General features: G+C 45.6%; 1 protein-coding gene across 1 annotated transcript in view; it reads left to right on the forward strand.

The window, feature by feature from the left end:
- Positions 1 to 27,640, forward strand: part of CACNA1E (calcium voltage-gated channel subunit alpha1 E) — a 332,597-nt gene that overhangs the window by 145,751 nt on the left and 159,206 nt on the right. The window contains exon 7 of the mRNA XM_052653512.1: positions 26,990 to 27,093. Within this exon, the coding sequence (XP_052509472.1) occupies positions 26,990 to 27,093 (104 nt within the window). The remainder of the gene's footprint in view (positions 1 to 26,989; positions 27,094 to 27,640) is intronic.

Raw genomic sequence — 27,640 nt, forward strand, 5'->3', positions numbered from 1 at the left:
CCTTGGTAATGATCCGTCAGAGCTGCCCCTGGTCCATTTCTGTTCTCAGTTGCTGTTCTGTCTCTAGGTTGTATCTGACCCCCATGGACTGTATAGCATGTGTCAGGCTTCTCAGGTTATCCTCAGTATATCCAAGGTGAGCTCCTCTATTTCCTTCTTCTTCCACAAGCACTCAGATCTTTCTGAAAGCCAGCTCGTGGTTTAGTAGAGGGCTGCTCTCTTTCAAGTAGTCAAGTTTCATTGTTTAACCTTCTCTGATTAGGACGGCAATGCTAGAGTAGTTGATGGGTGTATTAGTTTGCTGGGGAGGCCAAAGTATACCATAGGCTGAGTGGTTCAAATAACAGAAATCTATTTTCCCACAGTTCTGAGATCTGGAAGCCCAAGACCAAGGTGTCAGCAGTTTGCTTTCTCCTGAGGCTTCTTCCTTGGCTTACAGATGGCCACCTTCATGCTGTGCCATAGTCTTTCCTCCACGTGAGCATCCCTGGTGTAGCTGCATGTTTCCGTATTTCCTCCTCTTAGGAGGACATCCATCAGATTTAATTAGTGCCTACCCTAATGGTTTCATTTTAAGGTAATCACACCTTTAAAGGCTCTCTCTCTAAGTATAGTCACATTACTTGGAGTTGGTTAAAAATTTCAGAGTTCCACACAGGAATTTTGGAGGGTGCAGTACAGTCCATAGAAATGGGAAAGTTGTTTACTTCACCCTTCATCCTTCTGTTGTCTCCACTTCCTGCAGGACCTTTTCTGGGGGTCCATTTGGGCTGTTTCCAGAAATTAAAAGGGTGGGATCTGAAGTGGTTGCTTTAAAAGCCCACATGATAAGTTCTTCCAGGACAAGGATCACTCCTTGTATTGTTTTCTGCCAGAGTTTAGCAGACAGTAAGACACAGAGTAGGTTCTCAGATTTTGCTGGATGATTACATGATTAGGGGACATGTGAAGCAGAGGTATTTCTTTAAGTCCATCCACTTAGAAATATCTGTTTAATCAAATGTAGTACCTAATAGACTATAGATTTTCAGATTAAGGATTTTGAAAAAAAATCAACTTGCAATAAAATACATTTTAAATTCAGACACTATACATCAAATCTCATCTTTCTTAGATAAAGGACACTAGAGCCAAGTGGCAGAGTTCTGCTTCCTGCTCTGCCTCTCATGGGCTTTTGGTCCTTGGGAAGTTACTCAGCCTCTCTCAGGATCTTTTGCCATCAGCAGAATGAGGGAATGGAGTCTCAAATGACAATTAGGTTTCACATTGCATGCAGTTTTCAGCCAGTGGATATGATTTCCTAGAGGAATCTGAGATCATGTCCACATCCATCTTTGGAGAGTATCTGGAATAATTAGTCATGTCTACCAAATGCACACGAGGGAGGAGAGGTGATATTAATGGGGATGTTTTCTGAGGTCACTCTGAACAGTAAAGTTCTTTGAATTTGTGATTTGGGAGGAAGTACTTCAGAAACTTGCAAGGCTCCATAGTCATCACCAAGAACATTTGCTTGCATTGTACTGTTGATATGTAGGAGTGCTCACTGGCAGAGACTTCTGGTCAACCAAATGCTGGGTGAGTACATAGTATGCGACTTGATCTAAATTCAGGAAAACATGCACAGGGCGTAGGACTTCCATACGTAAATTTGTTAAATTGCATTGATGTAAAATGTGCAATTAAGGGGGTAATGAGAGTGATTGTCTCTAGGTGATGATTATGGATAAGTTTTCCTTTCCTGTTTATGCTTTTTTGTACCTTTCAAATGTTCATGTATTGCTTTCATAAGCAGAAGAACAAAATTTTATAAAAAAAAAACAAAAACATCCTAGCAGGGTGAAAGAGCAATGAAAAATTTCAAAATTCAGTTCATTTCAACACACACCCCTATTATTCCACAAACATTTATTTAACCTTTATAATACAGGCACTGTGAGGGTTATGAATAATGATGATTCAAGATGGCGATCTGTTCACAGGATGAATGTTTCACAGAAGAGAAAGCTATTGAACTAGGCTTCATAGAAAGAGTTAGCAACTGATAGAATATGGGAAATAGACCTTTCTATCAAAGCAAACAGTACCTATATCTGGGAAATGTAGTGTGTTATCAAGGAACTATGGAAGGTCAAGTTTAGATAGTGGGAGGGATCCTGTCTGGGAGAGGAGGGAGATGATTCCAATGGACAGATTGGGCCCAGCTTGCTGTGCTCATGGCCTCTATTTGGTGAACAGAGCATAGCCAGTGCAGAGTTCTGAGCAGAAGACTGTCATAAGGCAGTGTATTGGCTTCTGGTTGGGTTGGAAGAAACTCATCAGGCTAACACAATAGTTTAGCTATAAGAGAATGTTGTCTAGGGATCCTAGGTTTTGAGAAAGGCCTTTCAAGATGGTAGATAACTTCTGTGAGCACCAGACTTCTCTCCACTGTTTTCTTTTTTTTTGGAGTAGGTTTACAATGCAGTTATTTTCAGGTGAATCAGTTAGACAAATACACATGTTGTTGTTCAGTTGCTAAGTCACGTCCAACTCTTTGCAACCACATGGACTGTACCACACCAGGCTCCTCTGTCCATACCCCTATGGACAATATTCTAGGCAAGAATACTGGAATCGGTTGCCATTTCCTTCTTGAGGGGCTCTTCCTGGACCAGGGATTGAACCTGTGTCTCCTGCATTGGCAGGCAGATTTTTTACCACTGAGCCACCAGGGAAGCCCGTGTGTGTGTGTGTGTGTGTGTGTGTGTCTGTGTGTGTGTGTCTGTGTGTGTGTGTCTGTGTGTGTGTGTCTGTGTGTGTGTGTGTGTGTCTGTGTGTCTGTGTGTGTGTGTCTGTCTCTGTGTGTGTGTCTGTGTGTGTGTGTGTCTGTGTGTCTGTGTGTGTCTGTGTGTGTGTGTGTGTGTATTTTTGTACATCCACTCTTCTTTTTTTAAGATTCTTCTCCCATATAGGCCGTTACAGAGTATTAAGTAGAGTTCCCTGTGCTATACAGCCAGTTCTTATTGTCATCTATATCACGTAGTAATGTGTTTATGTCATCCACTTTTCTTAACTGTTACAGGTTAGGGAGAATAAGCTGTTTCCCAGGTGTCTTAGGGAGAATAAGTTTTAAGCTATGTCACTAACATGGGACTTCCCAGGTGGCAGAGTGGTAAAGAATCTGCCTGCCAACACCAGAGACACGAAAGACAAGGGTTCAGTCCCTGGGCTGGGAAGACCCCCTGGAGGAGGAAATGACAGCCCACTCCGGTATTCTTGCTTAGACCCCATGGATAGAGGAGCCTGGTGGGCTACAGTCCATAGGGTCACAAAGAGTCAGACATGACTGAACACAGTGAGTATGTCCAGTGGGTGAGGCTAAAGGCTGCTAAGCTTTTTGGAGTGAGATGATAATTTTACTGTTTTAATGTGCTGTCTTGTTAACCTACCTCTGCTTTCTCTGTCTAGCTTTTTCTACCCCGTTATTGACATTTAGTTCATGTTCATTTTAGTTCTCAAGTGAACTAAATTACTTCTGTATTATGAAACTCACATTTGAGATCATTAGAAATTTTCTGTAATGCTGTAAGCGAGTATCATGGGACTGGTTAAGTCATATTTTTAAAGAAGAAAAAACTCCAAGAAACTAGATGGCATGATGAGGAGTTGAGATGGGCTATGTGTGCTTTAAATGGCTAGTCAGTAACCTTTAAACCCCATCCTAGGTGAAAAGCCCAATTGTCTTATTGCAAATGTATGTGTCCATTTCTGATCACTGGGGGCATCTCAGGAGTCTTCCCTTTTCTGAGCTTCTTTAGAATTCCCCAGGATTGGAAACACTCACTCTCAGGGCTTACGTGAGGCCAAGTCAGAAAGTCAATGTCCATTGCACTTACAGAGAGGAAACCAGGACTCTACTGCTAAAGGAGAAATCTGTATAACAAGATTATCTTTCTTGTATTAAAAAGTTGAAGTCCTTTCTCCCAGGAGTTCATTGCTGGTGGCTTTCTTTGTAGTCTGATAGTCAGTTCAAAAATGTGTTGCTTCTGGAAAATGCGCTCTTGATTGGGTGAACACATGAATCATTTTTTATCATAAAAAAGTCTTTAGGTGGGGTATTGATGTCAAGATTAACTCAGAGAAAATTGGCTGCAGTTAGGGCTGAATGATAGTGATCATTCTAAAAACTCATTAAGAGTCTGAAAAATGAATGTTTAGACTTTATCCTTGACCAAAACCCATTTGTCCCATAGTGGAACATGGTAGCTGAGGAGTGACAGCTCAGCAAGCCTGAAGTGTAGGCGGGTCTTTCTTTATGAACCAGGCATGTTCTTGCAATTGTGCGTGTCAGTCAGCCTTTTGTAAATGGAATCTTTTTTTTTTTTTCATTAACTTACCCTGTAATTTCAGCAATGTTTAACACTCACTCCTGATTGATCTTGAGTTGGCAGTTAACTGCGAACATTCAGCCTCAGATTTTAATGCTTCTTCCTCAGTTTCGTGCTTTCTCTTTGCTCCCTTTCTTTCACCAGCTACTTAAGGAGCAAATAACTGTGAGCTAGGCACAGTAATAATAGGTGTTGGGAATGTAAATAAGAATGGCAGGTAAATAATTACCAAGCAAGAGGTAAGTGTGATATACCAAGGAGTGCGGGGAGGCCCATTGGAGCAGAGTGTCCCTGTCTGCGGCGGTGAGGGGAAGGCATAGATGTTACTCGAGCTGCGTGCTCAAGGAGGTGAAGACGTGAGGGAGAGCTTGCTGTAATGCACGCCGTGCCCCACCGCGCCATGGTTCCCCAAGAGAACTAGAATCTGAGCCATGGTGGACTTTGGGGTTGAATGGTTCAGGTGTCAGCTGATGGTCTTTCCTTCTACATGGAGTGAATATTGGTGGAAAGTTCACAAAGCTTTGTTTCCCTAATCATCAGGAAAGTGTTTTTCTCTCAAATTTCCTGTGAAGTACACTTGTGGAGTTTGTTAGATGAACTAACTGCCTTATTTCAAGTTCAGTCTATAAGACTGGAACCTTATTTTTCATGAAGCAGGGAACCCTGAAACAAAACAGAGAAAAAGAACATGACTATTTTAATCTCCAGTGGGAACTCTTAATATTTGACTAGCAACTTTCAGTTCAGTTCAGTTGCTCAGTCATGTCCAACTCTTTGCCACCCCATGGACTGCAGCACGCCAGGCTTCCCTGTCCATCACCAACTCCCGGAGCTTGCTTGACCTTAAGAAATTACAGATTTTCCATGGCAAAGGACACTATACTGCTGCTGCTACTGCTAAGTCACTTTAGTCGTGTCCGACTCTGTGCGGCCCCATAGATGGCAGCCCACCAGGCTCCCCCGTCCCTGGGATTCTCCAGGCAAGAACACTGGAGTGGGTTGCCATTTCCTTCTCCAATGCATGAAAGTGAAAAGTGAAAGTGAAGTCGCTCAGTTGTGTCCGACTTCCTGACCCCCATAGACTGCAGCCTACCAGGCTTCTCCATCCATGGGATTTTCCAGGCAAGAGAACTGGAGTGGGGTGCCATTGCGTTCTCCAAAATGACACTATATGTAATGTCAAAGGACAGTTGATGTGCTTCCCTTGTGGCTCAGCTGGTAAAGAATCTGCCTGCAATGGGGGAGGCCTGGGCTCAATCCCTGGGTTGGGAAGATGCCCTGGAGAAGGGAAAGGCTACCCATTCTAGTATTCTGGCCTGGAGAATCCCATGAACTGTTGGGGATGGAGAAGAGTTGGACACGACTGAGCAATTTTCACTACACTTCACTTCAAAGGACAATTGATAGACTGAGAAAAATGACACAGAAAACAAATTCTGGTATAACTGATATATAAAGAATTCCAACAAATTTATAAGGGAAAGATAAACAATCACATGGAAAAAAAGAAAGAACACAGGATATAAGTAAGCACTTCAAAGAAAAGATAATCCAAATGCTAATCAACACCTGAAGTGATGCTGATAACCCAGAAAAATGCAAAATAAAGCCCTAAATCCCATTTTCCATCCATCAGATTGGCCAACTTTTAAGGGTCATAGCATCCAATACCTGTAAGAATGTGGAAGAAGAGGCATTCATGAGATTTCAGTGGAGGATTTAGTGCATTGCCGCAACCTTTAGGAGAATCAATACCAAAAATATGTATTCCTTTTGGCTCTGTAAGCCTATTTTTAAGATGCTCACCTATTAAAATTAAAAAATCAGTTAATAAGAATATCGTATGCAAGAGGGTATTCAGCCCTGTTTTGCAGCACAAAAGCAAACAGCAGTAGGGAGATCTGTGGAGTGTTGCATAGTTGAGGTTCTGTATAAGCCTGTGCCCATGTGGTTGTGTGTATGGTGTGTTTTAATGAATTTGATCCATGTATTTGTCCTGGGGGGAAATTCCATTTTTTACATAAGATAAGCAAGCTATAGAGTAATGTGTATAGTGTGATCCCATTAAAAAAAAAATTAGCAAAGTGCTGTATGTGAGTTTGCAAGTGCATGGAGAGAGGCAGGCAGGTACACGCATGAGGCCATGAACTCTGTGTAAACACAGCGGGGTGGGAGTGGAGGTGAGGGGAAACGCAACGCTTTCTTCATGCTTTTTTGTCTTGTTGGACTGTTACTTATTCCTAATGCTCATTGCTTTTGTAATTTCAAATTTCACAAGTACTAAAGATGAAGAACTGATGAGGGCACTTCTCCTCCTGTCTGGCCATACTGCTGTTCAAACCAGCTAGAAAACAGTTCCATGAGGCCAAGTGAGGTGAAGGCCCTGCCTCCTCCCAGGGACTTTAGTACCAGACCTAGACTAGAGCAGTATTGACGCTACTCACTATCTGTTTTATTTTAGCCTCTCCACTTCGAGGCCCTATCATTCATTCACGCATTCATGATTTCTTAGTTATCATTTAGAGACACACACACGCACGCACAATTGCCTGCTCTGTGTCAGACTTTACGCCTATACTGGCTCTGAGCCCTGCTCACGTTCCAAGTGTCCGTGTGGCTTTTCCCAGTTCTCACCTGATTCCTCTGAGGCCAGGCAGGCTCACATCTTCTGCAATTGTCCTCGGGTAACCAGAAGGCCTGACTGGAAGGAGCCCAGTTGGTCACCCTCAGCTGGGCTGTGCTCCTTGGAGGCCTGCTGTCCAAGAACGAACAAACCCCACCCGACACCACATCACAGGGGCACTTTCTCAGGCTCGGTGCCCAGGGCGGCAGAGCTGCCAGCCAGGTGTGTGATGCTCGGTTAATTAGGTGATTAGCAGCTGTCCCACGGCCCAAGCTGGGCGCTCATGAGTCTGGGGTGTCTCGGAGACAGACTTCTGGCTGAGAGTGGATATCCTCTGCAGAGATCGCTCACGTTTCAGGCCCCAGGATGACGGTTCCTTTAAGAATGTCTATAGACCACTCAAACCCTCAGACGCTATCTCCCTTCTCAGTGTTTTGTTTTTTTTCTTCTGGTGTATTATTTGTTTTGTCTTGATTCCTTGTACTTTCCAGTCTCCCTGACTGCATCTTAAGCTGCCTGAGGTCCAGCAGTGCCCCTGTAACAGTTTCCTCACCCAGCCTCATGCTTTGGGCCTGGGCAGTGCTCAGTGAGCCCAGAGTTGCCTGGAGCGTGTGTGGCCTCCGGGGAGCATGTGGAGCTGTGTTCCCAGGGCCTGTCCCAGCCGGCAGGGCGGTGGGGAGTGACCTTTCATCGCAGGACCTCCTGCCAGCCCCTCATCTGGATGCTTCCCCTCAGAGTGAAGGAACCCCTGAGTAGCTGAAGGGAAGGGGGAACACCTCCCCCCCTCCACCCCCCCTGCAACACACACACATCCCAGAGGAAGAAGAGAAGGAGAAGCTGGCTCCTCGGCCTCCAGCAAGCATGTTGAGAGCTTACCTGTTAAAATGCCCTTTTATTGTCTCGCTGCAAGCTGAATGTGGATTGTTGAGGAACCCTGAGTCTGACTACTTTTTCTGATGAGTGACTCTGGCCAGGCCTCGGGGGAGCCACCCGATCCACACAGCCTTTCCTAGGGCCTCGTCTGACTCCACAAAACCCAGAGAGATGAGATTCAGCCCAGGCTTCATGCGGTGATAGAAGACTGCTCCGTGGATCTCAGGACCCCACCGGAACTCGGACAGATGTCAATAGCAGCATGTCTGTCTGGGAGTCCTGAGGAAAGAGCTCATCTCCGTGTAGCCCCACGGACTTCAGACTGAACCAGTCACCTTGAACTGAGTGAGCTGATGGAGTGTTGGAAGTTCCACGTTCTCCACCAGAGAACCAGCCTCCCTCTACCCTGCAGCCAATACAGGGACGTCACTGAGGACTATCAATAGCACAGAGCTAACCTGTGTCGTGTCATGGAAAGAGCACATTTGTGCATTTCTTCTTTCTCTTGTACCTAGGTTTCCAGAGGAGCCAATTATAGTGGGTATAGTGAAACTCAGGATTCAGGATTGGGAATAAGGGAGCTAGTTTCTATTCCAAGCAACTGTCACTGACTCTCTGTCACCTTGGTAGGAGATGGGCTGGAGGGAGCCTTCTTCTGGGATCGGCTGTCCCCCAGGAGCTCATGCCTCACTCCCAGGGAGGCTGGAAGGTCAGGTCAGCAACTCTTTACAGATGTGAGCTTTGTTTAATGTTTAATATTTAAAGAACTAATAATAGTAATAGTTCACATAACCTACTTCCCCAATTTGATTTGTGTGGCCCGTTTTTACAGAGCTATTCTGTCAGAGGGATTTCTTTTTCTAAAGTTCCTTACTGCTGAGACTCTGTGTGCTCTGGTTATGAACCATGTATGTCAACATTGTGGAAATGAAATTCCTACCCCCTGGACCCAGGCAGATGGATTTGATTTTGGGCTCAATAGAAATGTAGTCTGTACAAGTCAAATATGTCTCTAGAGGATCTTCTGTCTTGAAGGTGCTTGGAGGAAACAAAGACATTCAAGTCACAGTCCCGTTTCTGAAAGAATGCCACTAATTCTATAAAGCTTCCAGGAGTCACATGGATGATTTCATAGCCTTTTGAGTTTGAAGACTTCATAAACGCTGTTATTAGTTCTTCCTTATTGAGCACTGCAATAGAGATCCTGTCTCAGACTGGGGTTTCTGGAAGGCAACTCTGCACTGGATTGCAGGCAGAATGTTGATCGGGGTGTGCTTTTGGGAGATAACAGCTGAGAAAGGGAGGAGTCTGAAGGCGGGCAGAGGAGAGGCTGGCCCACACAAGCTGAGCTAGGTGCCCCTTCGGAGGTGCAGGACAGTGCCCAGCGATGGATGCAGCTGTGAGCTCTCAGGAGAGGGTGATCCTGGCAGCTGCGGGATGGGCTTGTCCTCTCCGAGGAGGGGAGCTGGCTAGAACAGAGGTCTCTGACCTTTTTGGCACCAGGGAAGACAATTTCATGGAAGACAATATTTCCACAGACCAGGGTTGGGGCGATGGTTTCAGGATGATCCAAGTCCATTACATTTATTGTGCAGTTTATTTCTATTCTTATAACATCAGCTCCACCTCAGATCATCAAGCATTAGATTCTGAAGTCTGAGGACCCCTGGTCTGGACCACAGGGCATCCACGTTTCACATGCTTTCTGCCTGCCATCCCTTGAGCTTAGTGTCTTAGCCCTGGTCTGGACCACAGGGCATCCGCGTTTTACATGCTTTCTGCCTGCCATCCCTTGAGCTGAGTGTCTTAGCCACATGGCTTCTAACCCAGCTATTTTAGATATGAGGCAGCCAAAGGGCAGAAAAGCTAAGTAACATGCCCACAATCCCACAGCTAATACCTGGTGGGGTGTGTGTTACCTATCAGACTATGCTTCTCACTTAATCTTCCCAGCATTGCTTCATGAGAGGGGTTATCACCCCCATTATGCAGGTTGAGAAGCTGAGGCACTGGGAGTTTAAATGATTTGCCCAGTGTCACAGAACTAAGAAGAGCTGAGGCTAGGGTCTTCCCATTACACTATAGCATCTCACAGGGCTAACCTGTCCAGTGAGAGATGCCCAATTCTGGCTGGAATAGGTACACAGCCCTTGAGTAACTTATGGACCACCAGTTCTCCCCTCTCCGTTTTTGTGGACAGATTTGTGCCTTTTGTTGTCGGTAAAGGAGCATGATCTTTGAAGTCAGGCAGAGGTGAGTTCAAAACCCAGTGCTTTATGACCTGCATGTCCCTCAATTTCTCTGGGCTCGATGTTTCCATCCATAAAAATGGGTGTTGTAGTGATGGTCGTTATGAGGGTTAGAAGGAGTTGGATGGGAAATATCTCAGCATATTTCTCCCTACTCTCCGTCCTAAAAAGGGTTCAGGGGCTGCACAGGGGTTTTCAGAGGGCAGATACCTTGAACAATAGTGGTGGTTTATTGATTCAGCATTTTCTCACCTGCTTTTTTCTCTCACGCAGAGACAAAGTGAGGCTAAGTCTTCCATGCAATTTGCTCAGAATTCTAACACTAGCTGTTAGTCTAATCATAACACAGTTCTTCTTGGAAACAAACATAGCAACAGCAATTATATCTTACTTTTAATGTCTAATTGGCTGTAAACTCGCTCTCCCAGAGTTATTTCCATCTAGCGTATGGAGCGTTGTGCGCTTTGCCTGTCTCAGTGTCCTCCTGCAGCCCCTGTCTTGCCTTTATTAGTGAAGTCAGTTGGATGTATGATTGTCTTGTGGGTGCGCTGGCAGCTCCAGCCGTTCCCACCAAAGTGCTGAGATGCTCCTGAGAGCCTCTGCTCCTTACTAGCCCCTTGCTCTCCCTCCTGAACCCCTGGCCTTGTGTCTTCACGTGAATTCTGTTCCATGTCTCTTTCCCCATTTGGTCTCCTGCCCTGGCTTCTGGAGTAATCCTTCCCTGGTCTGTGAGCCCTGTTTCCTCATGCTCTCCACTGCTTCCATGCCTGCAGCATGGTGGGCTCTCTCCCTCTCCTCTTAAGCTACTCGTCCTTTTTCACAGTGAGTCCCGCAGGGCGGCAGAGCCATCCTAGCCAGGCTGTGTGATGCTGTGAGCCAGGGTGTGGAGGAGCAAACCCACACGGTTGTGTCTTCACCTCCTGTTGGACTGATCACTGCCCTTAGGAAGAACCAGCCTTTCCAGGAGTCCAGCTTGAGGCCAGAGCCTATGTGGGGAGCTACTTCCATAAGCTTTCTCCTCACTGTGTTTTTCCAGCTTGCTGAAGCTTAAATCCTTCTGCAGGGCTCAGGCCTCAGCGTAGGTGTGTCTGCTGCCTGGTCATCCTGGGGAGGGGAGGGTTGGGGAGGTACTGGACCTGTTGCTGTGGCAACACGTGGCTGTAATCATGAACCCATTTCATTCCCAGCAGATTTTGGCATGAATCAGTCTCTCCTTCTCACCCACCTTCTTTCTCCTCCCTCTTCATCTCTCCCCACACCCTTCTGTCATCATGCCTCCTCCCCACTCAACCTCAGACTTGCCTCAGATCTCTCTCTCTCTCTTTTTTTTTTTCCACTCCTGGATACAGCAGCATAGCAACTGAGGCTACCCATGGCAGACTTCTTCTTTCTTCTTTTTTTTTCTCTAGACCATTAGTTCTCAAACTTTAGAGGCATAGTCTGAGAAGCTTGTTAAAATACAAGTGGCTGAGTGCTGAGCTTCATTTGGAGGGTTCTGATCTGAAGGTGTGCCCTGGGACCCAAGAACATGCATTTCCAGCAAGGGCCCCCAAAGCTGCTGATGTTGGGGGAACCAGGGACCACCCTTGAGAACCACTGTTCTAGACTGTGTTTGTCCAATTTGAGCTAGTTGTGGCTGGAATATTCCTTTACATTTCTATTCTAAAAGATTTGATTAGCTCATTCACCCGCTCATACAACAGATATGAATTGAGCAGTATTCAGAGTCCTGTAGCACACGTATGCTTTACATTGAACCACAAAACCCTGTCCTCCAGAATTTCACAGATTTGTACAGGGGACTGACAAGTAAATAATCCTTACGTGGTGTGATAAATATTACAACCCCCTGCAAATGATAAAAGGCTTAGAAGTAGGCACCAGTCTCCTTGTACAAGGCAAGTAATAATAGTGATTCATTCATTCTTTCTCCCCCCATTTTCAAGGGTTAAAGGGAACTGAACTTAGCCTATTTAAATAACATTAATACATAATGAGTGTGGAGCTCTGTGTTTCAGTTATCAGACAGCTGGTGTGGTCCTCAGCCTGTCACTTAACTGTGCAGCCTCAGGCAGGTTAGTCAACCGCTCTGTGCCTCAGTTTCTTTATCAGAGAAAAAGGCTATGCTGCCAGTATCTGCTTCAAAGGATTCTTGAGGAAGTTAAGTGTGCACCTGTGGGCACAATGTTACATCGGGATTGCTCCCCAAAGTGTGGACTCTTATTATTGATGTTGTGTGACCTCACGTTGAATATCAAGAGAGTCTGTCTCAAGAAATGCATACTCTTCAGACTATGGCCAGAGTTTAAACAAAGCAGTTGGTTTGGGGCTAGCTCTTAATATGTAAATTAGAGGATCTCAGGCCTAGTTGGAAAAGCCCCTGGGGCACTGGAGGGCCCTTTCTGGGTGATCAGGGTATTGGTTCATCCAGAAAGGGTAAGAGAAAGGCCTTGAAGGATGGCCAGAACTTTTCACAATGCATCTCTTCATCTTTGAGAAGATGGGGTAGGGGGGAGGGTTTCAGGTGGAGGAGTAAGTGAATTTCCAGCTGAAAAAGCATCTCTACCCAATAAAGCTTAGGAGGACAGAACACAACTCCCCATCTGGGATCTAGAGAGTTTCAAGCTTAGCTTTGACATTGAGAGAACCAGGGCCATCTTCCCTGAGAAATGCTCTCTTCCCCATCACCTTCATACCCTCTGGCCACTGCAGAGAGACTGTGTTTTTTTGCTGCTTTCCCAAAGAGGCTGCTCTCTCCCCTCTTAGTTCCCTCCCCCTCAACCCCCTCATCATCTACTGAGAGATGTGTTTCTCTCTTCCATTAGGTTGGCCAAAAGTTCTTTTGGATTATTCCCAAAGTGTTATGGAAAACCCAAACAAACTTTTTGGCCAACCCAATAGTTTCACAATCAGGAAGAGTTCCCCTAATCTCTTCCTGGGGTCCTGGAGGAACCACAGTCCACATTCAAGTCTGTACTTTCCACCTCCCTCAAACCCAGTTTTACAGCTGAAACTGTAGCTGGGTGTGATGGCAGAATCTGCAGGTTTTGTTTTTAATTGTTTCCTGAGTTCATCAGAGATAAGACTGATAGAGCCTTTCTTCTTCTGAAGAGTATTGGAGGATGAAGTCCTTCAGTGGCCAGATATACCTGGGAAGGGCTTATTAAGTGATAATCCCTGATAAACCCCCTCTAGGCAACCTGTGACTCTGCCCTCTTAGTGATAAAAGAAACCTTTGGACATTTAATTAACTCTTTAAGAAATCCTCTTTCTCATCACCTTTTCTTTTCTCTCTTTTGCTTGTCTTAGATTTAATCAGAGTTGTGTGCTGTGCTGTCTCTTAGTCGCTCAGTCATGACACATTCAGCGTATTAACTTATTCATTTTTTATTCACTCTGAATAAAGTACCCACTGGGAACTAACTTCGGTTCTGAGGCAGATAGACAGAAAAAGAAGACCTTCTTGTTCTTGGGGAGTGTCAACTCTTGTTGAGAAAGGCATACCAGCAAGCCATAAGTACAGGACAGAGTTGAGTGACATGGTAGCCTTATGTGCAGAGAGTGAAGAGAATGACTGACTCTGGGAGGGTTTCTGGGGGAAGGTAACCTTTAATCAGAGGCTTTCCAGGAGGAAAAGGCAGAGAAGGTATCCTAGGCAGTGGGAACTATATGACCAAGAGCACAGAGCTGTGAAAGAAAGTGGCATATGGGATAACTGTAAGAATCTCTGTGTGGCCATGTGACCTGGTTATACAAGGAGCCGGGGGCTGTGAGATGAGCCAGAGAGGTTGGGCTGGGGTCTCTCGTGGTAGGAGATTTGGCATGGGCAGGCTTTGGAGGGTTTTAAGCAGAAGAGAGACAGGTTGGAGAGATGTTGACAGATGAGAGATGTTGGTTAGAAATGATAACTTTGCCCTCCTCTGAAGACTGAAGCCAGCCGTGGCTGGAAGTCACTTGTCCCACTTAACAAGGTCACCCTGGCAACAGAGTGGCTGTTTCACTACTAGCCAGGGAACTCTCTATGACAGTCTTCCAGCCTTATCGTACAGCTAGGGCAGAGAAGAAATCATTGCATTAAGGTGTTTCTCAAAGTTGTAGAAACAATATAATATTCAGATAGGATTTCAATATGCAATTGATGAGAAACTTTTTTTTTTTTTTTTGCTGGCACTGCTGTTATAAATACCTGCAGTCATAGCTTTGTTCTGATATGTTCTATGTTAAAATTTTTTATTTCTCTCTTTCTCTCTCCCTCCCCCACCATACAAGAGGCAACACCATGTCATGTCTTAAGAGGAAGTCAAACATGGGTTTGGATTTTGGTTCTATAATATACTGACGATGGGGCCTTGGGCAAGTCCTCAGGTTTTATGAGCCTGGATTTTGTTTTGTCTCTAAAACATGAAATTACAGTTGCAGCTCTCTTACACGTGGTTGGTATGCCTCTGGCTCAGTGTTCATTGTAGACTAGATGCTTAATGAATGGAAGCCTTGATTCTTTTCCTTCTCAATTACATTGGCGCCTTAGAGTATAAGTCACAGGAGAATGTGGAGATTAAAATGTTTTAATCAGGTCTTCTTGGTGTATACTTAGTACCTCCAGAAATAGGTTTCATTGGGTCCATGTTAGATTTGCCATCCAACAGCTCATGTGCAGTCTTGCATGAGTCACCCAACATGGTTGATTTCAGCACATTCTACTCTAATGTACAGCAATGAAAGTTGTGCAAAGAATGGTAAAGACCAAAAGAGATTTTTTTTCCCAGTGGTTACCAGACTAGGGGAGCAGTGAACATTATTGCTTTATTATCTGTATTCTGTTTCAACCCTGTTACTCCCCTAAGCCAGTAGGAATGCTCACAGCTGGAATACACCCTGTGTATCTCTGGGGAAAGAAGAAGAACCGCCAAGATGAGTGTCTAGGAGGGCAGCAGCAATCAAAAGATGAGAAAAGGGAAGGTTTCAGGGAAAAGACCAGAGAATTCAAGTCCATGAGATAGAGGAGAACCACAGAGAGGAATCTGGGTCTGAGTGGGAAGGGACCCCACATCTGTTGTCTGATGTAGGCACCTACTCAAGTGAGGAATTCCCTCCTCAGTGTCCCTGACAGATGGTGTCTGGCACAGTGATTCCTATTCTTTTTCATCATGGCACACATAGAAAATAACATTTGTCTAACACTGGGGTGAGTGGACAAAGCTGCTCACAAGTGGAGGGGACCAGCCCTGGGGACTCAGGCTGAGCCAGGCTCTGCCAATGGCCATGGGAGGTGAGTGGAGTGATGATTTGGGCCCATGTGCAGCCCAGTATTCTTGGAGAAACTGATCCAGCAGGACAGATCAGACTTAAGAACCTCACCTAGATACTCTCAGACCCCTGGGTAATAAATAGGCATATTTATCCCACGATAAATAAATCATGGGACTGAACATTTCATTATCCCCATTACCAGCACCAGTGCAGACCCACGGAGCATGTTTTTAAGAGCTATGTCTTAAAGTCAGAAGATAAAAAGACATCAAAGCTATGATACCTTGCTTTCAAGCCATTCTTGCCAAGGACTAAGAGTGGTTCCTGTGGCCACAAAATAAATGAAACTAACTGGCCTGGGGCTTCTTCAGGGAACCAGCTGGGCTTACCAGCCTTACATAGTGTTTGACATGCAGTCGTTAATTAAAACATGGATGTTGGATGATAAATTAATTTACCTGCTCAGAAGGCATTATGGAGGGAATGAAAGCCACAAAAAATGATTATGCTTGAAGCTCTTGAGTGTCTGCTCTTATGTGCTGTGCTGAATATTTGAGTTAGCTAAGTGTACTTGCTATGTGTCAACAGAGATGCCGTTTTACTGGTGATATATTTATTTCCAGAAAGGAAACTCATATAGGCCTGTGAGGCAGAAGAATGGTAGTAGTGTTAAAATCTGCCATTTAATAGCATTACTGAGAATCTCTTTGTTTGTAGGCATTAGTAGAGTGGATAAAGGATGTGGTTCTGTCGATAAGAACCAGTCAACCCTAGTGGAAAGGGAGGCCTAATATGTGAGAGAAGCAGAACACATATAAAGAGCATCTGTGAACAAGTACAAATGAAACCCAAGTGCAGCACTTAATGCTCTATTTTCAATTATAGGCATTTATACTCATGACTTAGCCTGCTTATGGATACCAAGGCCCTCAAGGACTGTTTTCCTTTCTCATTCATCATGTACAGAGTACACACTCAAAAATGTTGAATGAATATGCATGCTACTACGGGGTGCACCTAAGTGCTGGGAAATTCTAGAGAAAAGTCGAGTGATGTGCTTCAGGGAATCGTTCTGGAGACTGAGCGGGCTTACTATGAGGGAACGCATGGCTTGGCAGAGAGGGAAGGTAGAAGGAAGGAAGAGCTCTAGGGTAATGAGCAAATCCAAACATTTACATCCCCATTCAGGGTCTTCCAGGACCTGCTCCTCAGTAAAAAAAAAAAATTATTTACTTATTTTTGGCCCTGGTGAGGCTTCACTGTTACACTGGGCTTTTCTCTATTTGCAATGAGTGGGGGCTACTCTCTCATTAAGGTGTATAGGCTTCTCATTGTGGCATCTTCTCTTGTTGTGGAGCACAGGCTTCGTTGCCCCGTGGCATGTGAGATCTTCCTGGACCAGGCATTGAACTTGTGTCCCCTGCTTTGCGAGATGGATTCTTAACCACTAGTCTGCCAGGGAAGCCTGGACCTGCTCCTGTCCATCTTGCCTTACTCACTGCTCCCCACGACCACTCGTTGCAGCCTCATCGTTCCCACTTGTTTCCCTCTCTTGGACTGTCTTCCTCCATTGATGGGCCAGTCTACATCCTTGCCCTACTTCAAGTCCAGGTGAAGGCACAGCCCCAGGATGCCTTCCAGGACATCTCCAGCCTCACTCCTTTCTTCATGAAATCTGATAGCCATGTTCATAGCTCCATTACCTGAACCTTCAGAAGTAAAACATCATCATGGTGTCCAACTTCAGGGAGCTTCCAAGGGAGAGCAGGAGGTTAGACTAACTACATACAAATGACCAGAGGGAGTAGGACCATATATTTAATCTCAATACTAAATGATGTGGGGGAGAATAGAAGGGCTGTGCCAGGTAGCCTGGGGGTCAAAAGTCCTAGCTGTGCTTCTGTAATCAACTAGGGAGTATCTTTCAGAAATCAGCTTTTTGATCTTTGGTTCTTCATTCATAAAGTAAGGGGCTTGTACAAGATGTTGTTCTTCCTTCTAAACTTCAAGATGATGAAAGGTACAGAATTCATGTTAGACGAATGGGAAATAGAGATGTTTAACTGGAGGGGACAGGGGACTCATGGAAATGCAGCAAATGATCGTAACTAGTAGGGTTGACCTCTGAGGACTGTGGGATAGATTACAGAACCAGCCAGGGATTGGTTGAAGACCTGTTGCCCTGTGTCATGAGTCTTTCTAAGCTACACAAAACTCTCACAGTGCATAGGGTCTGTCAAGCCTCATGCACCCTTTGTCCCTGGGCTTTAAAGGGAGGGTCTGCCGAGACTCATGTCTACTCTCATTCTCTGAGCTCTTTCTGGTGCTTGAGTTTCTTGCAAGAATACGTTCAGTCTCTGGCCAACCAGCCATGTAGACTGGGTAGAAGGTGATGTGTGTTAGCTGATCATCATAAGAAACAAGCTCTTTATTCATTTATTTATTTTTGGCTGTGCTGCAGCATGTGGGATCGTAGCTTCCCAACCAGGGATCGATCCCTGTACCCCCTGCACTGGACCCTCAGAGTCTTAACCACTGGACCACAAGGGAAGTCCTAGAAGTATCCTCGTTCATTTTCTCTCTGAGTGGCCAACTTGGCCAACGTACATATGGCAGCATCAGAACAGCATACTCACCTTTTCCCAGAGGTGAGCAGCATCTCAACCAACTGTCCAGCTCCCAGTGACCCCAGGGAAGCTGACCTCCCCAGCACTCTGCTGCAGTTGCCTGGCAGGAGGACCTTCCCTTCTCTCTGGCTGTTTCCCTACAGTACTCTTTATGTTTTCTCTGACCATGAAAACAAAGCAAAACCCACTAGTTACTGCAGAAAAAACTGCTAAGTATAGAAAAGGATAAAAATATTTTAAAATTAAATCACTAATTTCTACCCCTGCCCAGTTACCATCACTGTTACCATTTTCCAGTGTTTTGCCACAAAGGTTCTCTAAAAACCCACATACGACCCTGAACCGTATAAATAACCTATACAGTTTTAGTTGGAGAAAATGTAAAAACTCTTTATTATAGAAAAATTTGTGCATACACACAACTAGAAAGAATAGAATATTGAGCCCCTGTGGAACCCAATCCCGGCTTCAACAATACAAGATCTTGAATAGATCTGTTATCTCCATTTTGGGCTTTTGGGCCAGTGATCAGAAAGGGAGGAGACAACAAACCTCACATAACAATGGTATTGGAATTGTTAGGATTTACAGAAGCGTTCTTCAGCACAGCCGGGCCCCGAGCTGTGTGGGTGTGAAGGCGCTCACTTGCGTGGACAAGGTCATGGCAGCCTTCCTGGTCAGATGCAGTACTGCTCATCCGCCCTCACTTTGACATTTACTTGCGTCCTCTTCCCAGGCGTGTGGATGGATTCTCACAAAGACATCCATACCTGTCTGTCCAGCCCCAGTGGTGATCGCCACCCACGTCCAGGGTAGGGCAGTGCTTGCTGGTTGGTGATACTAAGCAGAGCTCCCGAGGCTGGCCTTGATGGCATCATGCTGCTGCCTGTGAACACAGGTGGGAGAGCGGATTTTTCCGGCTCTCCTCCTGGGGCCACTGGTCAGAGAAGAGGAAGAATAAGTGGTGAAATGCCCAATAGGAAGTCCCCCTGGAGGTACTTCTGCACGTGGGTTAAGGTCCTGCCGAATCCTCAGTGACAGTTGCTGGCAGTCCAGGCAAGAGGAGAAAGTGGCCACTGGCCATCAAATCTGGGGGTCTGAAAAGGACCAGAATGCATGGAAAGCCTTGATTACTTATCTCAGGCTCCTGGCTAAGCCAGATGCTGCCTTTGGAGCTTGTCTGTGTGGGGAGACTTAGCACATTTATTAAGTACACTCAGGGGTCTGAGACATAATGAAATGCTTTGCCTCCAGGACTGACAGTTTCCGCCTCCTTGCTGGGTGGCAGCAGGTGGCTGTATTTCACTCAGGCTCTCTGTCCTCATTCTTTCCACCTGCTCCCCCGACTCTGCTTTCTTGCCTGGGGTCTGAGAGATACAGCTCTTACCTTCTGGCTGCCAGACCCTAGCGTTGGCTTTCTTCTTTATTGTGGCTCTGCCCTAGAAGGTGGTGACAGAGTGGGTAGGATTGCTATTAAGAGACCAAGTGAGATAATGGACAGTCAAGCGTCCTCAAGAAGTTGACCCCCTGTGGCTCTAGATTGTGGCCCCGTTACTTTGCTTGTCCAGACCTTAGTTAGTTTCCTCCTCTACCAAATGATGGATTGGGTAGTGTGTTCCTGTAATCTACTTAGATGGTGGCTAGAATTCCTGGTACATGTGATCCACAGGCCTTACCTTGCTTAGTGGTCGTAGGGTACGCTGTACATCATACTTCCTTTCCCTAAAATGTGACTGTGGTCAAAGGGCAGTGGCTCTGCCTTTAGAAACATCATCTATTATCCATCTGGGTGGCTCAGGGGAAGAGTGTTACTGCTTTGTGAGGTTGGTCAAACTCTGATGAGATAGCGATTTAATGCCTTAAATCAGATTCCCTATAAACTGTCTCTGGGACAGAGATTTTTGTGGCAATGATTTTACTGATTGACTGCTTGCGGGGGAAGCCCAAACTGATAGGAGGAAAGGTGAATAGGTCAGGAGAAAATACTAGACAGAGATGTGGTTGTACACATTTTAACCTGAGTCTGATCCCCAAGGCAGCTCCAGAGTGAACTGCGCCATGGAGGCTGTCCCATGCAGAGGGGAAGGGCTGGGCTCGTGACACCCCCACCTCAGTGAGCTGTTGGTTCTAGGTCACGGCCCCCATGGATAGGCATAAACTCCCAGATGAGGAGGGTCTGTCAGTCGGTGGCCAACTTCTCAGGAGGATCCAGGTATGAGCCATTAGCAGCCAAAACTCAGAGCTGCTGTGGGTGCTGGTCCACCTGCTCTAAAGGAGACCACTGGGGACAGCACAGACTCTGCCACGTCTAGGCTGGTGAGAGCTCAGCAGGGAGAGGGTTCTTCCAAGTGTAAGTCCCTGAGCAGTGAGGGAATGTGGATGGCTCAGGACATTGAGTGAAATGTGAGATGTGATTTCTTAATTAGGCCAGCGTAATTGATGGGTATAGAAGTCAGGAGAACATTACATTTGAGGAGGAGATGGTTCCTAGGAAGGGATGTGAGGGAAGCCTGGTTTTATCTGGATGCTGGCTGCACAGTTATATACACTTTGAAAAAATCCACTAAGGGTGGTGCCCTTATGATTTATGAATGTTTCAGTACAACATCCACTCAGGTGCCTGGGGGCTGCTACTGCAAAGAGGCAGGAGTTCGGTGTCAGCGTTCCTTCCCTGCCCCCATTTTTCTTCTCTTGTGTCCCCTACCTCTTGGCACTTCTTACTCTTTTTTTTTTTTTTTAATTGAAGTGTAGCTGATTTACAACATGTTAGCTTTAGGTGCACAGCAGTTCAGTTACACACACACACATACACACACACACACACACACATCTATCCATTCTTTTTCAGATTCTTTTTCCTTACAGGTTATCACAGAACATTGAATAGAGTTCCCTTTGCTATATAGTAGGTCCCTGTCAGTTATCTATTTTGTATATTATTTTACATGTAGTAACATACATATGGCAATCTCAAGCTTCTAATTTATCCCACTATCCCCCTTTCCCCTTTGGTAAGCATAAGCTTGTTTTTTATGACTGTGAGCACTTCTTAATTTAAACCTTTTCCTCCTCTCCCTTTCCCCTCCATGATAAACCTTTCCTCTGCCTTTCTAACCTCCGTTGCGATTGCCAAGGTAGTTTCTTAGACTCATGTGACGCTTTACTCTGAAAGCTTCAGCAAATTCTTTGCTGACTTCCTGAACCAGATCAGATGCACCTGCAGGTCAGCTCCTGTGAGTGGTCCTCCATCACCCTCCCCTCAGTTTAAAGTCAAACAGGCCGTGTGAGCTCACTTAATTAATGGGGGTCTCCCCATTATACTACTTCATGTGGAGCAGGACCTGGGAGTGTTCTGTCCATCATTTATCCCCAGTATCTAGGAGAATATCTGTCCCCCAGTATTAATACATGGTCCACACATTTGTCATACAACACATGACTTCTGGCACTGAGACATGGACTTCAAGTCTCTTAGGATGAAAAGGAGGTGTTCACTTGGTGCTGAAATGAAGTGCGGGCCCAGGGGAGGCCAGCAAGCTGGGCAGTGCTGGGTGCCCAGGTATCATACCATCAGGGAAGGTGGAATTGTGGAATTGTCTTTGGTCTCTGCCCCTTTCCTTTACTCCACTCTTGCCCTCTCTGAATTTTCTCTCCCTGGAGTGGTCAACAGAGGCCTTGGACTTTTTTATTTTGCCTCACCACGTGGCATGCAAGATCTTAGTTCCCTGACAAGGGATCGAACTTGTGCTCCCTGCACTGGAAGTGTGGCATCTTCACCACTAGACCACCAGGGAAGTCCCCTTGGACAGATGTTTTTCCTGAGATGAATGGCCTGGCTTCTTTGATAGCCCAGGACCGCTGCTCCAGCCATTCCTTGACTTGAGTTCAGTTGGTAATCCCAAAGTTGTCTTTGAGACCAGAGTCTCTAAGCCAGTAGTTCTCAATAGCAAGCCATTTTTGCCCCCCACCCCCACCGGGATGTTGGGCAGTGCTGGTGCCACTTTGTGTTGTCACACTGGGAAAAGTGCTGTTGGCATCTAATAGGTAGAAACCAGGGATCCTGCAAATACAGTGACCAGGACAGCCTCCTCCTCCCCAACCCAGCCTCGAATCATCCAGCCCAAGATACTAGTGACGCACTGGCTGAGAAACCCTGATGGGGGCCGGGCGGGAGCTTGCCTGCTGGTGCCTCCAGCCTGGGAAGCAGGTGTATCCAAGAGACCTTTTTTTTTCCCCCCTCCCGAAGGACCCTTTTTTCCCCTGAAAAAACCCTCATATTTTCCCAGTCCCAACTCATCAACCTCCCAATTCTGCAGCCATATGTCATTCAGCCTCCGTGGTAGAAGCTGCTCTGTGAAAGGCATGGCCATCCAAGAGGAGGCTCTTCTGCCTGTTTTCCACAGAGCCCTGTGGAATCCTGATAGAGACCTGCTTCCAACTACAGAGGCTAGCACTGCCTTCAGCCTTGCGCCAGGAAAACCATAGGACCCCCTGCCTCCTGCCATCCCATCCCCATCTTTCTCTCCAATCTGGCTCCTCCCACCTCTGCCCTCCACCATCTCCCCCATCCCCCAGAGATTAATGTGATAATTGCCATGTGTGCCTGTTTGCCCAGGGAGTGGGTGGGCTCACCACCCCCAGTCAGGCAGGTTCCCAGAGGAACATGTCCTCACTGTCGGGCCTGCTACCCGCTGAGTGCTCCCTGTGCAGGTGGGCCGCCACCCCCAGTGCTTTCTCTGTCTGTCATCACCCCCGTCCTGCACACGTGTGCGTGTGTGTGTCACTCAGGGAATTGGGAGGTGAGAGAGGTGGAGGCCAGCCAGCCTGTCGAGTCTAGGGGCTTGACTGGGACAGTGGGAGGAGACTCAGCATCTTAAATAAGAGGACACTGCTCCAAAGAAAAGCTCTCTTTGGTACTGCTTGCCACAGAGTAGGTGTTCCATGAATGGTGGGGAAGGAGGAGGCTGGAATGCACTGTCAAGCCTTCTTTGCAAGGAGGGGCTGGTTTATACTTTAGCTGCTCCACAATACTAGGCTGGGCAGGGACGCTTCCACCGTGAGACTCTCCTGGAACCAGAAATCAATGGACTATGTTAGGAAAGGTCCTCTTTCTCTCAATCTTGCATGGAGTACTTAGGATGACTCTTCTGTCCCTGAGGGAAGAATTGGTAGGGAGAATGAAGTGATGCTCCCACACCCAAGGTGCTTGGGATCACAGAAGCTGAGCGGGTGGGGGAGGTGGGTATTGGAGGGAGAGAAGGGAAGGGGAGATGCTTCCTCTCACTTAGGCAGCCCCTCCGCTCTCCCACCGCCTGCTGTGCCACAGATAGGCATGTCCACCCCGAGAGGGAGCACAGTCACAACTCTGGAGCTGAACTGGCGACTTTCTGCTTGGCATTCCTGACTCCCCCCTTATATGGGGTCAGGGCACTTGCTGCCTTCAGAGTTGTCGAGTGCTTTTCTCTTCTTCCATCTCAAAAGATACTGCAGTAGTTGTCTCACCTACACTGGACAATTTTAAGGTTGTAATAATGATGAATCAGAAAGAGATTGAAACTCTAATTAGCATCAGAAAGAACCTTGCCATTTTGGAGGAGGGAGGCGTGAAGTCCCAAGCTTGCCCACTTCCTGCTGAGGTTTGTTCCCTTGCCCTAGTGGACCTGTCATTGATCCACTGACAAGCACGGGAGGTGAGATTGTGAGGCCACCTGGAGAGGAAGGATGGGAGGGGAGGAGCTAAGAGGAAACAGGAGGGAGAGGAGGAAGGTGTAGTTAGGGTGCAGCGGGTCTATTAAAAGGTTTGTGAATAATCTAGGGGAGCTGTCAGGCTGCTTTCTCCAGAAGAACCTTTTAAGCTGTCAGTCATCCTTAATAACCCCCTAGGGCATGGTGCCAGGGTCCTCCCAGATATTCATTTTCTCCTTCTCTTTCCTTTCTCCTCTTCTTCTCATCCCACAGGCTCCAATACCATGGTGGATGACTTCTTCAAATGCAATTCAGATAAAACTTGGGGAGAATATCAGAATAAATTTATTGTTGGCGTATTTTAAACCTGAGAATCATTTTACTCAAATCGTGGTCATTTACTGATTGGCTGAGCACCTATTGTGCCAAATACTTTGTCAGGTGCCAGGTACAGAAATGAGTGGACAGTGAAGGCTCTTGCCTTAATGTAGGTTAAAGCAAAACCAAAACATTCTCACAACACACTGAGTGTTTTAGAGAAGAGTTAGAAAGCATATCCCAGACTCTGGGCCTGTGAAGGGGAGTCCTTCTATCCCTGTATTTCATGGGCTGTGTTTTCTCATATGTTAATAGGTTTGTGTTGAAAAAGAGGTTTGTAATCAAGAATGCATATGCAATGATGGAGGAAGCAACTTGAATACTATTTCTTTGGGGTGGGTCTTCTCACAGGATAATGCAAAACTAAAATCTGCTGTGTTTCCTGAGTTTCTTTGATTCCAGAATCTCATTTTCCTCAGAACATGTGAGCATCTTACAGATCACTAGCAATAAGAAGACCACAATTTGGAAATTATTCTTCACTCTGCAGCGTCTTTGGCAAATAGTCACCCAACTGAAATTGCTCTCACCATCCTCAAGACATAGCACAGTCACTCCTGGGACCAAAGAGAGCTTAAAAGCCACAATTTCATCCTTGCTCTTGCTGACACCAACTAATGCTTATTGGCACTTGAGCCCTGATTAGGGTACTGGGAGCAGACTGAGCTCTTGCTGCCAAAGAGTGCTAAGGGTGGGGGTGACTGTCTAAGCTACAGAGTTGTTGAAAAGACACTTGCTCCTTGGAAGAAAAGTTATGACCAACCTAGACAGCATATTAAAAAGCAGAGACATTACTTTGCCAACAAAGGACCGTCTAGTCAAAGCTATGGTTTTTCCAGTAGTCATGTATGGATGTGAGAGTTGTACTATAAAGAAAGCTTAGCACCAAAAAATCGATGCTTTTGAACTATGGTATTGAAGAAGACTCTTGAGAGTCCCTTGGACTGCAAGGAGATCCTACCAGTCCATCCTAAAGGAAATCAGTCCTGAATATTCATTGGAAGGACTGATGCTGAAGCTGAAACTCCAATACTTTGGCCACCTGATGCGAAGAGCTGACTCATTTGAAAAGACCCTGATGCTGGGAAAGATTAAAGGTGGGAGGAGAAGGGGACGGCAAGGGATGAGATGTTTGGATGACATCACGGACTCAATGTACATGAGTTTGAATAAGCTCCGGGAGTTGGTGATGGACAGGGAGGCCTGGCGTGCTGCAGTCCATGGGATTGCAAAGAGTCGGACACAGCTGAGTAACTGAATTGAACTGATGTCCATTCAAACCCCCTGTAGCCCTTGGCATCCAGTTCTTTTGTATCTTCCTTCTGATACCGGGAGTGGTTTCCTCTAAGGTCTGGCCCTCATCTTCTTTGTTTGCATTTGACTCACCAGACCTGTTGAACCAAAACACTGGCTCTTATATACTGAAATTGGCAGGTCTCTGCTTTTGTTCATTCAGTTCAGAAGGTATTTGTTTTTAACTCTTATTCTGCTTCATTTGCAAACATACCTCTCTCAATAGTGTAGGGGCAAGACAAAGAGACAAGTTTGGTGAAGGAGGTTGCTTTAGAAGCTGTTTTTTAATGGAAAAATCTATTGTGCAGTGATAGTTGCCATGATCAGTGGGAGGCTGTATTTTATAGGCTGACATATTTCTTTGGGAAGCAGAAGGAAAATGAGATAATTTGGGGGAAAAACAAGAAGAATGTCATAGAAGTCCACGGGAAGCAGGAAGATGATGAATCAAAATATGTTGGCAAAGTGAGAGGGAGAAAAAGGTACAACAGGGACAAGAAACACTTTGCCATAGAAATTCTTCGTTTTGCTAATTTAGTGTGTGAATTTTGGGCATGGCATTTGATTTGGATGGCTTGGCCTTGTTTCTCCAGTGAATTGGGAATAAAATATCTTTCCAGAAACTGTTGAGTTTCAAACAAGTATTAAAAGTTTGTGTGTGAGAGAGTAGGATGGGATTGGGAGGGATTTCAAAGCCCTGTGTATGCAAAATGTAGTTCAGGTGGACAAATTAGGAAGATTTGGGGTTGATATCATGGGGAGAGAGGCAAGGGAAAGTTTAATTGAGAGATCCAAGCATTAGATGGGACTTTCAAAATGTTCCAAAACTGTTTCAAGGTGCTTAATGAGAAATCCTACCAAGAGTTGATTTTTTTTTTTTTTTTTTTTTTTTTGGGAGAGGGGGAGTTGACTGAGCCACGTGGTATGATCCTCCCTCAACCCCTACCATTCAGAGGCCTGGCATCACACTTGTGCTATTAGAATCCAGAATGTAGATTTCCATGTGGGTTTTAGTTCATGACGTGTTAGCATTACAGAGAGAACAAGGGGTCCCTTTTCAAATCTAGATTTATTCCTTGTTTTTCCAGAGCCTTCCCAGGGCCTGGCCTGGTCTAACTGTGTACTGTTGGACCATGATGTGATGGAAGAAAGGAAGCCAGAGCCCAGGGTCAGGAGCTGAGCAGGACATGGATAACACTCATCTCTCCCAAGCAACCTGTCAAGGTCTTTACCAGAATCCCTGGACTAAAATGATGGATGTACCTTTTGTCTTTTGAGAATTTGCCTAATTTAGAGTAGAAAGGCTTAGAACCCACATCACCAAACACTAAAACACTAGTGATTATTTGTGTGATCTTAGAAAAATATTTGACCTTTCTGGACTGTTATCCATTGGGTGAGGAGATTAGACCATTCAAATGCATGTTGTGTCAGGGTGACATGATGCCCTGCACAGGATACATGGGAGAATGAGTTAATCTACAATCACATCAAATGGGGAGTGAAGCAATGCAACGTTTATCTGCTTTGCACTGTGCTTGTTGCATAACCCTACATGTGAAGCTGCAGGAATGGAGGCCTTCACCTGGCAGATGGTTTTGATGAAGTATAATACTAAAGAACCATTTTTCTTTCTTTCAGACCAATGATGCCTTAGGAGCCACCTGGAATTGGCTGTACTTCATCCCCCTCATCATCATTGGATCCTTTTTTGTTCTCAACCTCGTCCTGGGAGTGCTTTCTGGGTAAGCCAGATGTTTCTCTCTTCTCTTCTTTCTGACTAGAAACTAATGCTCTGGACTTCTTGCAGATTTGTTCATGCAACCCTCATTTACTGAGCAGCCCCTTTGGGCCAAAAGCTGCCCCAGATGCTTGGAGTACAGTCATTTTAATCATCTTTAGTATTCTTAGGAATTAAAAATCTTAAATTGGTACAACATTGAACATGATATGTAGTGAGTCCATTTACCCATCCTTTCATTCCATCATTCAAGAGAGACCACTTTTGTCAAATGCTGTGCTGGTTGTTAGGCATATAATGTTTAATAAGATGTAAGCTTTATCCTCAAAAGGTTGTTACTCTATTTTGTATTGGACATCAAATTTCATATTTGTGGCATGAATTACTGTACATCAGTTAACAAACATTCAGTGTTCAATGCCATGATAAGCATTACAAGGAGCACATAAAGTTTAAGGCATAGTTTTTGCCCTTAAAAAACTTGTGTTTTGCTGAAAAGACAACACCAACACTTGAAACAGTTAGGGAGCAGGACTTTGTTTACTGGCTAA

The sequence above is a fragment of the Budorcas taxicolor genome, chromosome 16, assembly GCF_023091745.1.
Source record: "Budorcas taxicolor isolate Tak-1 chromosome 16, Takin1.1, whole genome shotgun sequence".
Taxonomy (NCBI): Eukaryota; Metazoa; Chordata; class Mammalia; order Artiodactyla; family Bovidae; genus Budorcas; species Budorcas taxicolor.